At 35.5% G+C, this 13,601-nt stretch overlaps 1 protein-coding gene across 11 annotated transcripts in view; it reads left to right on the top strand.

Annotated features, from left to right (window-relative positions):
- The window catches only part of LOC141551272 (phospholipid-transporting ATPase ABCA3-like), a 249,925-nt gene that overhangs the window by 59,637 nt on the left and 176,687 nt on the right, over positions 1-13,601 (top strand). For 10 of the 11 annotated variants that reach the window (XR_012484816.1, XR_012484817.1, XM_074282726.1 and 7 more), the window contains one exon: positions 6,070-6,329. The exons of the other annotated variant lie outside the window; for it this stretch is intronic. Coding sequence is in view for 8 of the 10 variants with exons in the window: in XM_074282726.1 (XP_074138827.1) it covers positions 6,070-6,329 (260 nt within the window). In the remaining 2 variants the exon portion in view is untranslated. The remainder of the gene's footprint in view (positions 1-6,069; positions 6,330-13,601) is intronic. 11 annotated transcript variants of the gene reach the window in all.

Genomic DNA, 13,601 nt, shown 5'->3' on the forward strand with positions numbered 1-13,601 from the left:
CCCTATATGGCAGGTAGTCCAATACAGGTTAAATATGTTAAAATGTATGTTAAATCCAATATATGTATACATGTTTACACAGTTATCTTGCTGCACAAGAAAAATCAGATCAAGAAGGAAAAAAACTGGGAAAGAAAACAAAATCCAAGCAAGCAACAACAGAGAGAGTGAGAAATGTATTGTGATCCACACTCAGTTCCCACAGTCCTTTCTCTGGGTGTAGATGTCTCTCTCCATCACTGAACAAGTGGAACTGGTTTGAATCCTTTCATTGTTGAAGAGAGCCACGTCCATCAGAATTGATCATCATATAGTATTATTGTTGGAGTGTATAATGATCTCCTGGTTCTGCTCATTTCACTTAGCATCAGCTCATGTAAGTCTCTCCAGGCCTTTCTGAAATCATCCTGCTGGTCATTTCTTACAGAACAATAATATTCCATAGCATTCACATACTATAACTTCTTCAACCATTCTCCAATTGATGGGCATCCACTCAGTTTCCAGTTTCTTGCCACTACAAAAAGGGCTGCCACAAACATTTTGCAGAGGGTCTCTTTACCTCTTTTAAGATCTCTTTGGGATAAAAGCCCAGTAGAAACACTGCTGGATCAAAGAGTATGCACAGTTTGATAACTTTTTGAGTATAGTTCCAAAACTGCTTTCCACTATTCACAATTTCACCAACAGTGTATCACTAGCCCAGGGAAAAGGGGCTTCAACACAGGAAAAGTAAAATTAAAATTTTATATTTTACTATATATATCAGAGTGTATATTATTGGTGGGAATAATTTTTATGGATTAGAGAATCAATCATATGTCCCTTAGTTGAACATAAATTATTGGAGTCAAACTCAGACATAAATCAGTTAGACATTCAATCAGAAAGTATTACATACCTGCTATGTGCCAGGAAATGTATTCACTGCTGGAGATACAAAGAGGAAAAATGGTAGTCTCTACAAGGAAACTGATAGTCTAATTAGAAGAGAACATGTAGACAACAATGTAGACAAAATCCCCCATTGAGTAAGGGACATTGAGTAGGTACTTAGCCTTAAGTACTCTGCTGTTCTGATTTCAAGTATTAAGATTTTACATATGTAGGTTGGTTGGTATTTTTGTTCCTGAAGGGCCAAAATGATTTTACAATTATAGGAGTCGAGATACAGTGTGTCTGACTGGCCAGTAAGACCTATGAGAGTTCAGAAAACTCTACTATGAGTTGAACACACCATAATCCACATGAACATTTAGAGTGGGGATGTCTCTAAATTTGTGCAGCCCATGTTTAATTTGCTTTGTTCATAGAATACTTCCTTTTTGATGTTAGCATGCAGTGTTGGGTGGTCCTGTGCCAATGTCTCCCATAGCTCATAATTCCAAAGTTCTTCAGAGAGATCTTTATACACATCGCCATTCCCACACACATATATGTATATGTATGTGCATATGTGTGTACATCTATGTGTCTGGGTGTATGTATATATGATAAATTGGAAATAAAAGAATCAAGACTTATCAAAATTCAGTATGTCTCTTCTTTTCCAAACTCTTACCTACTCTCCCCTTCACATAGCATGACATAGTCATTCTCTCCACTAATGAAAAGTGTTTTTTGTAAATTACACAGGTTTGAACCCTGAGTTACAAAAATATTTTTTAAAAAGATTCAGGTACATGAGTTCATGTTAAAATAAAAAGTTTCTGTCTTCAAGTGGCCTGGGGGCATTGCTGTTTATTGATACACAGCTAGTATGTACCAGCCTCAAGATTTCAACCAAAGTATTCCTGACTCTAAGCCTGACTTTTTAGCTATTTTACCATCCTTTCTGTTTACATATCAGAATGTTATAAGAGATATTTCTGTGTGTGTGATTTTCCTTCTTGCATACATTAATAAAGATTAAGATTTTTGTGCTTAAAGAACTTATAAGTCTTAAACATCATCCTCAGGTTTCTTAAAGGAGATCCACAACTAAAGGGTATTAATTGTACCCTATGTTATATATTTGGAGTAGATGACTCAATGGAGTTAAGAATCTGATATTTTTAAAACATGCATATGAAGTCACCCAACAAGATGTCATAGGTTTTACTCCATGTATGTTGATGTTAGTACATCAGTTACAAATAACATCTGAATCTTTGGATTCTTGTTAAGGATATAAAGGCTCATAATCAAGATTTTACCAAGATACTAGTAGGGAAATATTACTTGCTTTATATCAGAAGAGTGTGAAAAAGAATAAGCACTGGTTTGACACTTAGGTTTGCTGTCTGGAGTTCTAAAAAGAAAACATAATCCATTCATGATATCATATTGTCTCTTGAAAACATAACATGATCAACTATCCAATTCTAATTAATGCTATTCTTCCAGTCTACAAAATTATTTCAGTAAATGATATGGATCCGATAAAAGCAATGAATCACTACCATTTATTTGACCATAGGGAGACTCATTAGACTCCCTTTTAAATAGGTGAACAATAACAAGGAAGAGATGAGGAACTGAGTCTCATCAAAGCCCTGTATGTATGTATATAAGCCTTTGGACAATTGGAGCCAGAGAATTTCTCATAAAAGGAGGATCTAAGTCAAAATGTAAATGAGGAAGGAGCCAAGTTTGGACATGCTATCTGGGGACTACAAAAGGATACCAAGGATCTCTCAGTCTGAGGGAGGCAGATCTGCCGGTGTGGAAGAGGGGCTAGGTCTAGAAGCTGTTATTAGTATGCAGTTTGGGAAGTATAAAGGGAGCAGAGACCATCTATTGGTGGACCTGGTTTCTTATTGATATCCTTGGATATACCTCCACTTTGTCACTTCACAGTTCCAGAATGGGGATATCAAGCCATTAGAACCAAAGATGAAGGGAGGCCAGGCTAGTGGTGAGAAGTGGGAATGTCATCTGAACAGACGCTTACATTTGCGGAGGTGTGATACTGTCTATCATTTGGAGCAAGATAACATACAGATAATAAGAGCATATATAAAGAGCTCACTATGTCAGGAGTAAAATTCAACACAGTTGGCTGAGGCAAATTTTAAAATTTGAGCAAGATTAAAGTTTATTAGTAGAGCACCAATAGAGTGGATGTATGATTGCCTCAGGTTCTAAGCCAGAGACCTCAAATAGAAGGACAACTGTCCTTTTATGGATTCAGGAGAGAACAGAATAAGGTAGGTAAAAAAAATAGCACAATTGGATATAGCATTGGTGGTGATGTTATAAAGTAGAAGACAACATGATTAATTACACAACTGAGGCATGGGGAACAATATGATTAGTTGGATGTTAAGAGGGACTAGCAACAACTTGCTTTCTGTAATAAAGAAACAAAAAATAGAATACGCCTGCAGGGTCAGAGATAGTGGGTCAGACATCCTTTAAGGATAACTTGATGATGTATAGATCGTAAACCAGAGTCTCTGATAACTTTGCACATTTCTGAAGGATAGCAGATTTCCTTGATGCAAGAATCGAAAAATAATTAGCAGAAGAACTATATTTCTAAACTTTTAAGTGGAAATAGGATCACTAAAAAATGAATATATATAATTTTTTTCACTTGTAAGCTGTTATATAATATATACTTGGAGGTAGTATATATGTGCCTGGTATAATTTGTAAAAACTTATTTTTTGAGGTAATTAAGTGTTTTGCCCACGTCACACAACTAGTGTCTGAGGCTGCATTTGAACTCAGTTCCTCCTGACTCTAAGGCTAGTGTTTTATCCACTGTACTTCCTAGTTGCCCCAGGACTTAAAATTTTTTTTAAAGGCTTAAGGAAGGAGTTTTCATTCATTTGTAAAGAATGATCTGGCAAAAGCCCTTCTCCTCTTTTGTGTTATTAATTCCTGAAGTACATTACAATAAAGGAACTGCTTCCATATTAGAGGGATGTCATAGACCTCTGAAAGGGAGACACAAATGGAAATAATACAGATGTATACAGGAGTTGACACAATGATGACAGACACAGGAAGACACATGTGAATCTGAAGAGACTCATGCAGTATTTCATGGCCTTTTGAAGGGAAGGAGTGCCATATATAAATGCTGAATAGGTACCATAGTAACATAATACCAAAGTGGAGGAAAGAAATTGATGTGTTAGGGAATCATGAAACTTAAGTACCCAAGTAAGGGATTCAATCCAGGTGCAAAAACATAATGAAGAGCAATCTCAGGCCTTGCTTTTCATTGATACTTGAGTTGTGTAGACCTGGCATGTCCCAGTAGGAAAGTTTGTTTTCTAAAAATCAGTCACGTGGGACAGTGTATATGTCACAAGGGCTATAAGAATTCCTCAAAAGAAAGAAAGTCTAGAAAGAAAGTTTTCTAGACTATCTGTGGTCTTGGAGAAGAGTTCTTTCTGTATTTTTGTTGTATAAATAAAACATTTTTTTATGATTAATGTCTGTAGGAAACCTGAAGAGAGAAACAAAATAAGCTAGATACTTAAGTTCTTAGGATTTCTGTTGTCAGGAGAATGAGTCAGAGAGATTTTATATGAGACATCTCCCAAATTGTATCTAGATCCTTATGTCAGGAAAGATGCTTCAATAAATATCAAGGTTGTATTTCTAAAGGCAGTTATAGGGGAATAATTCTAATTTTTAAAGCTCCCAGACTCATGTATATCTGTGTAGATAAGTGCACATATTAATTAATTTATTTATTTATTGTTCAGTCATATCAGTCATGTCCAAAGATATTGGCAAAGATACTGGAATGGTTTGCCATTTTCTTCTCCTCATTTTACAGATGAGGAAACTTTGACAAACAGGATTAATTGAGTAGCCCAGGGTCACACAGCTATTGAGTGTCTGAAGTTAGATTTAAACCCAAGTCTCCAGGCCAGCCCCCTATTCACTGTACCACTTCACTGCTCCATATCAATATATACAAACACACATATCTACACATATCTAAAGCTGCCATCTTTCAGATGTAGAAGCTCCTTGTCCAAATCTATTTATGCTTTTTTATAAACAGAAAGAGCTCTAGATTTGGAGGCAGGAAGACCTTGGTTCAAGTCCTCCCTCACTTAACTTGCTAATTGCCCAGTGGGACACTGAAAATCATTTAATTCCTGTTTGTTTCTTCATCTGTAAAATGTGGATAATAATATTTATCTCAAAGTGTTATAAGGTTTGTATGAGATAATCCATGTAATGTGCTTTGCTACATGATATATGGATGTCAAGCACTGTTCACGTGTATAGATATATATAGAATATTCTTTCTGCTTTTCTGTCTCCTCATATACACATACAGACATACGATATGTTTCTCCATCTCACATAAAAAATAGCTACCATTATGTTAACATTTAATTAGCTCCTGCTAATTTTTTAATGCTTTATTGTCTGGATCTCAGTACTTCTTTTAAATTTCAAAGAAAAGGGACTTCAGACATTTCTTCTTCCTCTAATAAAGATATGGATAACCATTTCTCAAAATCCTTTGGTGTGGGACTGTTTCCTCACTGGTAAAGATCAATGGAACCATAGGGAGAAGAGTCTCATCTCCTCTAATAAGATGAGAAACCCATATCAATAGGGTTTACATGGAAAAATGCAGGAACTTAATAAGATAAGCTTACTATTAAGATTAGTTAAGGCCTTATTTTAGTACTCAGGAGCTACATTTATGCCAATGCAGTGGCAGCAGCATTAATCTTTTTCATGTTGCTTTATTACAATGTCTCATCTTGATTAAGTTCAATTTATATAGATTCTTTTAGCATCAAATGAAGCTAACATTGCTCCTTATCATTGACATTTGTCTTTGTGTGCTTATAGACTACATCCAGAGGGGGCATTAAATTTGAGAAGACTTTGAAATTAGCAGGGCCTATAGGGGGATAAATCTTTCAGAGAAGGCAGTTGCACAGCTTTCTGCCATCCCTCAGAACTGAAGGAATGTCTTTCATGCCTTAATTCATCTTCATTCTATGAATAGGCAGGTCTAACTTTCCCAACAGTCATCAAATGATATACATCTGTAGAATTTCTCAATCTGTTGTGTTTAGTATTCTTTGCTTTCTCGTTTAGGATATTACCGAGAAGGGTTTCTGTCTCTGCAACATGCTGTCAACAGAGAAATCATGCATTACCATATGAATGACACTGTGATTCAGCAACATAAGAAAATCCAAATTGTTATGAAGAGGTTCCCATTTCCATCTTACATGAAGGACCCATTCATTTCAATCTTACAGGAGCATTTTTCCATCTTGTTAATGCTGAGCTTCCTTAGCACTTCAACCTTCATCATCCGTGTCATTGTTCAGGAAAAAGAAAAAAAACTGAAGGTAATCATCTATCAAATAATCACTGCATCTGTCAATGGTAATTGGTCATCATACTGAACCCCAAGGATCTTGACCATGTATACTCTTCAGACTATTAACAAATTAATTTATTTGTTCACTTATTTTTAGCATTAATTATTTTTTTAAATTTTGAGTTCAAAATTTTCTTCTTCCCTCTAATCCTCCACCCATTGAGAAGGCAAGAAATATGTTATCATTTATACATGTGAAGTCATATAAAACATTTCTATATTAGTAATGTTGCAAAAAAATTCAAAAAAAGTAAAAAGTGAAAAAAGCATTTGTACTCAGTGTTCATCAGTTCTCTCTCTGGAGGTGGATAGTAATTTTCATCATTAATCCTTTAAAACTGCATTGGTTCATTGTATTGATCAAAATAGCTAAGTCTTTCACAGTTGATTATCATTATAATATTGCTGTAATGTGTAGAATGTTTTTTTTGGTTCTGTTCACTTCACTTTACATCAGTTCATATAAATCTTACCAAGTTTCCCAAAGCCATCCTTCTTATTTCTTATATAACACAATAGTATTCTATCATACCATATACCACAACTTGTTCAACCACTTCTCACTTGGTTAATATTTCCTTAATTGCCTATTTGTTGCAACCAAAAGGAGCTCCTATAAATATTTTTGTACATATAGTTCCTTTCCCATTTCTTGTCTTATTGCTATAGCTAGCATTTCTAGTATTGAATAATACTGGCGATAATGGATACCCTTCCTTCACCCTGATCTTATTGTGTAGACTTCTTCTTTAACCCCATTACATATAATGGTTGCTCTTGCTTTTGCTCTTTATCCATTTGATAAAAGTTCAATTTCTAGTGCTCTAGTTTAGGAGCATTCTAATATTTTTAATAGAATAGGTATTGTATTTTTTAAAAAAAATCTGCATTTATTGATATAATCATATGATTTGTTGTTTTTGTTACTGATATAACTGATGAGGTAACATGATGAGGTAAATACCTAATAATGAGGTATATACCCCAATAGGATTAATTGAGGTCTAGTGGCAGGATTGGGGTACAGGGAGTCACATGGAGCTCCCCTGCAACCCCTTAGGATTCGGCGCAAGGATACAAAGTTAAATCAGGTCTAGTGGCGGCGAGAGTCCCCTGTAAATGAATTTACAGGGCCTGAAAACCTAGATTAATAAAAACAAGATTTATTGCAAGGTTTGGAAGCAAGGTTAAGGTCTTGTTAGTAAGAGGCATTAAATAGAGGAAGATATACACCGAAAGAGGCGAGACAGAGAGTCTCTGATACAAGCAACTTGGCTGGCATCTTTCAACTCTCTGACAAAAGAGATTCCACCTTGGCTCTTTTATCTGCTTCAAGAAGCCTATGGGCTGATTCCTGGAAGGCAGATTTTTGGCGGGCTTTTCAGATAGTTGGGGGTTGGGTTATCCAAGCCAGCTCAGATCCGGTGGGGGGGTTGGGTACAAGCCCAAACTGGCTCAGATACTGATCTGTTCCCTTGGGGTTTTGACCAGATCTTGTAAATCAAAGGTACAAGGAATCTTAAAGGGAGCTACACCCACATCATAACCAGTTATGGTTTATGGTTTTCCTAATTTTGAACCAGCCCAGAATTCCTGGTATAAAGACCCCCTCCCATTATATGATCTTTGTGTTATATTGTTATAATCTCCTTGATAATATTTATTTAAAATTTTTGCATCAGTATTCATTAGGGAAATTGGTCAATAATTTCTGTTTTCATTTTCCCTGGTTTAGGTATCAATACCATGTTTATGTGGAATTTAGTAAGGCTCCTTTTTTGCCTGTTTTTTTCAAATACTTTATATAGTACTGTAATTAATTGGTCTTTAAACATTTGGTACAACTCACTTATAAATCCATCTGGTCCTGGGAATTTTTTTCTTATTTTTTAATTGTGCTTCTTTTAATCCTCTTCTTTCAAGGGCTTTTATTGCATATTATCAAATATGCTCTCTGGATCCTTTTTTGTTCACTTAATAGTATTTAATGTTTCCAATTACATATAAATATAATTTTCAATTTCTTAATTTTGGTAAGAATTTGAATTCCAAATTTCTCCCTCCCTTCCTTTCCTATCCTCCTCTCCAAGATAGCATGCAATATGATGTAGGTTATACATGTACAATCATTTTAAACATATTTCCATATTAATTCCATATTTCATGATGTGAAAAAACCAGAACAAAAAGAGAAAACCCATAAGAAAAACAACAAAAAAGTAAAAATAGTGTTTTGCTCTGTATTCAGTCTTCAGTTTCCATCCCAAATCTATTAGAATTGTCTTAGATCACTGTGTTGCTGAGAGTCTATCATAATTGATCATCATACAGTCTTGTTGTTACTGTGTACAATATTTTCCTGGTTCTGTTCCCTTCACTCAGCATCAGTTCATGTAAGTTGTTTTAAACTTTTCTGAAAACTGCCTATTCATCACTTTTTTATAGAACAATAGTATTCTATTGCATTCATATACCACAACTTATTCAACCATTTTCCAGTTAATAGCATTATAAATAAAATTCTGAACCTCCAAAAAGGGTACAGTAAATGAATGACTTCAGGATGAGTGAAGCAGTTTAAACTTTTTATATGTTCCTACTGAAGTGGAAAAACTCCATGAGAGTTCACACACTGATACAAAAAGGAGAACAAGCTTACTTATTGTAAGGTTAATTCTTCTCCCTTCAGAGTTCACAGCCCTTTTGGTTTAGTCTCACCCTTTACATGTTGCTGCTAGACATGTTGTCCTTCCCTGATCATACATCCCATATTCAAAATAGCAACTATCTCCATCCTCAGGGTGTCAAATAATACATAAGTAAGTCTACTAAGCAAGCATAATGAAAAAATATATTTTTCCTATCCCTGCTGATTCATTGCTTTAATACTACCCCTAATTTGCCTTGCTGTTACTTAACCTTTTCTCCCCATTATTCCTCCTTTATTTTCCTCTCTCTTTGCTTCGCCTTCTCCCCATCCCTCTTCCCTTATTTCTTTCTAGATTTTGGAGGGTGTTATATCCTTCATGGTATGTATGTAGTATTACCTATTTAACTCATTCCTCATATAAGTAGATTTTCAGAGCTACAAGCCTTCCTCCCCCCTCTAATGTCTCTGTCTATTCCTCCTCTGTTCCTCATTTATAGAATAACTATTTTTGCCTTAATTCTGTTCCATTCTTTCTTTTGAGTTGCCCTCTTGTTGATGACAATCTTAAACATATGGTATTCATTTTCCATTTATAAAAAACATAAACAATTTGTCTTGTCGAATTCCTTTTAATTGATCTTTAATACTGACTTTTATATGTTAAATTTTCTATTAAGTTTGGATTTAGTTAATAGCAAGTCCTGAAAACTGAATGTCCATTTTTCTCATTCAATATTAATAGATAATTTTGCTTGATATGATATTTTTGGCCTCAGGCCTAGTTCTTTTGATCGTTGGTAGATATGATTCTGAGATCTATGGTCTTTTATTATGGCTGCTGATAAATCCTGTACAATTTCATTGTAACTCCAGCATATTTGAATTATTGTTTTCTTGTTTCTTACAAAATTTTTACTTTAATCTGGTGAATTTGACCATAATATTCCCATGTGTTTTCCACAAAAGATCTCATTGAGGTGATAATCAAAGTTTTTTTTTCTATTTCTTTTTTCCCCTCCTCTTTTATCACTTCAAGACAATTTTCTTGGATTATTTCTTTGCATTATTGGGTCATAACTTTCAGGCAGTCCAATCATTCTTATGTTTTTTCTTCATGATATGTTCTCCAGATCTGTCATTTTTCTTATGTTTTACATTCTGCTCTATTTTTTCACTTTTTATAATCTGTTTTGTTATATCTTGGGCTCTCATAACATCACTGGCTTCTCCTTGCCCAGTTCTAATTTTCAAGGAGTTATTTTCATCTTTAAGACTAGGTATCTCCTTTTCTAGTTGGTTAAGTTTTTTTTTTAATCATTTTGTTTTTTCTTGAATGGTTTTTATTTTATTTTTTTTTTAGTTTTTCCTCAAGGTCTCTCATTTGATTTTTAAATTCTTTTTTGAGTTCTATAAATTCTCTCTGACCGGGGAAGCTCTTCCATGTTATTCTTTTGGGTAGAAGCTTTTTTTACTTGAGTCCTACTTGGTCTTTCTTATTCCCATAGTATGCTTCTGTGATGGGGTTCTTTCTTCTTTGCCTGTTTATTTTTTTTTAAATAAGAGGTATTACTATCAGCACCTCTAATCATGAGGTGGGGGAATAGTGTCTTTGTTTTCACTGCACCTCTCCCCTCTGACCAGGAACTCCAAACCAAGAGCTCCCCTCTCTTGCCATGCCCCCAGCTAGCAGCATGCTTGCCTGGCTGCCTCTGCACTAACAGGTGCTGGCTTCTTCTTGCCCAGAGCTGTGTCCCTGCCCTGAAGCTGGGCCTTGCCTTCCTAATCAGCAGAGATTCCCTCTGTCTTCCCAAAGCAGTCAGGTGATGAAACTTTCTGTGGTTCCTGCTAAGGTTCCAGCTACACCCAGCTGACCCCAGGGTTCCCCCAATGATTCATTCTTCCAAGCAGGCCTGGAGGTGTTTGCACCTCACAGAGGCTAATCCTGGCTCTTGGTCTTTCTTCAGATTTTCTCCAGTTGTATCTAAGGGATGCCTATTTTCCCTCAAATCTTCTTGATTTTTCACCTATGTTCGCCCTGAAGCACAAATTTATTCTTTTTGTAGGGGAAATCTGGAGAGTTTATGATTTAACAACCTATAATGCCATCTTCCCAGAATTCTCCCATAGCAGCTTTTCACAGTAAATCTTTCTTTTGTTATTTACTCATTTTCCCAGTCTCTCTCTTGATTTTGAACTTTATGTTTAAGTTGAACTTAGCTCACTTCCAGTGGAAGTGAGTTGTGTATTTGGTATTTTTCTTGATGCTGTTTTCACAGCTAGTTTTCAGGGTTTGTAATGTAATCTAAGGATGTGGTGATATGACCACTGCTTTATGCTGTGGTCCTTGGTATGGTCATTTCACTCCTGATCTGAATTTTGGTCCTTAACAAGCAGGATTCTTGCTCCCTTGCAGCGACAAACTCTAGCTCTTCTCTGTTTTCTGTAATTGCATATGGACATTGGAGTTGCCAAATAGCATCTGATCTTTGCCTATTGTTTGGCACAGACCCCCTATAATCTTCTTTTGACTAATTTTAAATCTTCTTTTAATTAGTTTAGTCTTTTTTAATCAGTATTTGGGCTGAGAGCTTCTAAATGTGTCATTTCTACCGGTGCAGCCATTTCTAAGGTTCCAAAGTTGTCTGGGTCTCAAAAAATATTTCACCCCAAGCATTTGTTGGTTCTGTTTTTCCTGCTCCAGAATTCAGTGTAATAAATTATTTTTAAAGTTGTTTGGAGAGGAAGTTGGAAGAATTTGGCTATTGTACTTCCTCGACTGTTATTGCTGATAGTGATATAACCCATATTTCCATTTTAAGAAAAGATCCTGTTGACTTCATCTCTATGTTACAAGTAAAAGTGAACTTAATTTTGAAAGAATCAAGCTTAACTATGGGTCCACTGGCTGTCTTACAGTCAATCAACTCAATATTTGGAGTTATTTATTATGAAAAACAGTTCAAATTTTTATCCATTTCTTTCTCCTTCTAGGCATAAGGAGGTCAGGTTATGAAGGACTTTGAATGCTAAAAACAGCATTTTGTATTTGCTCTTGGAGACAATAGGAAGTCACTGGAATTTTCTGAGGGAGTGTGTGACATAAACCTGCACTTGTTTATTTGTCCTTCATTTTTGAAGAGGACCAATGACATTACAGGTGATGTTTTGACTTGCACATGAATTGGATTTATGTGAGGTTGAGTTTCACAAAGTCTCCAGCTTATACAAAAGCAGAGATGTATTTGCTAACCCAGAAAGCCAACATGGTGGAGTAAAGCCAGGAACTTGCCTGAGCTTTCCCCCAAACCTCTTCAAATACTTTTAAATAATGACTCTAAACAAATTTTAGAAAGTCAGAATACATAAAAAGATGAAGTGAAACAATTTTCCACCAAAGATGATTTAGAAGATCAGCAGGAAAGATCTTTTGCACCAGAGTGGGAGATCATCATGTAATCCCAATGCTGGCTGTCCCCACCCTGGCCCCAAGGAACAAGCCTTGGGGCCTCTGAATCAGTGGCAGCACTGACTGGACTGGTTTTTCCAGAGATGGTCAAGGGTTCATTGAACTGGCTCCGAGGAAAGACTGTTATTTTAGCATACCAGAACTTGTAACCACAGGGAGGTGGGTACCCTCCTCATAGTTTCAGGGCAGAACAAAGTGCTTGTGGTCACTCAAACATACTTCTCCTTGGAAGAACTGAAAACTTGTAAGTCCCTAGAAGGATCTCTGGAAACAGCTGCACAATACTCCTAAAGCTTGGCCAGTGCATCCTCCACCCTGGAAGCAGAGCCCTACTTTAACAAAGAGATAAAAGTCAAACAATATGCTGGGGAAATGAGCAGACAACAGAAAAAAAGATTCTGACCATAGAAACTTACTATGATGACAAGGAAGATCAAAACACATTCAGAAAAAGATAACAAAGTAAAAGATCCTACATCCAATGTCTCCAAGAAAAATAAGAATTTGTCTCAGGTTACTGAAGAGCTCAGAAGAGATTTTGAAAATCAAGTAAAAGAGAGGAAAAATTAGGAAAAGAAATGAGAGTGATGCAAAAGAAAATACAAAAAAAACTAATGAGGAAAATTCCTTGAAAAGTAAAACTAGCCAAATGTGAAAGGAAGTAAAAAAGTTAACTGAAGAAAATAATTCCTTAAAAATTAGAATTGAGCAAATGGAAGCTCAAGATACAATAAAACAAAACCAAAAGAATGAAAAAAAAAAAAGAAAATAACGTGAAATATCTCAGTAGAAAACCAACTGAAAAAGAAAGCCAAGAGTGATAACTTTAAAATTATTGGTCTACCTGAAAATTATGATCAAAAAAGAAGCTGAACATCATTTTTCAAGAAATTATCTGACTTACTAGAACAAGAGGGCAAAATAGAAATTGAAAGAATCCATTGATCATCTGAAAAAGATACCAAGATGAAAATCTCCAGAAATATTATAGCCAAATTCTGGAATTCTCGGGTCAAGGAGAAAATATTGCAAGCATCCAAAACAAACAATTCAATTTTAGTTAGGATAACAGAAGATTTAGCAGTTACTACAATAAAGATTTAGAGGGCTTGGAATATGATATT

This window comes from Sminthopsis crassicaudata, chromosome 1 (genome assembly GCF_048593235.1).
Source record: "Sminthopsis crassicaudata isolate SCR6 chromosome 1, ASM4859323v1, whole genome shotgun sequence".
Classification (NCBI taxonomy): domain Eukaryota; kingdom Metazoa; phylum Chordata; class Mammalia; order Dasyuromorphia; family Dasyuridae; genus Sminthopsis; species Sminthopsis crassicaudata.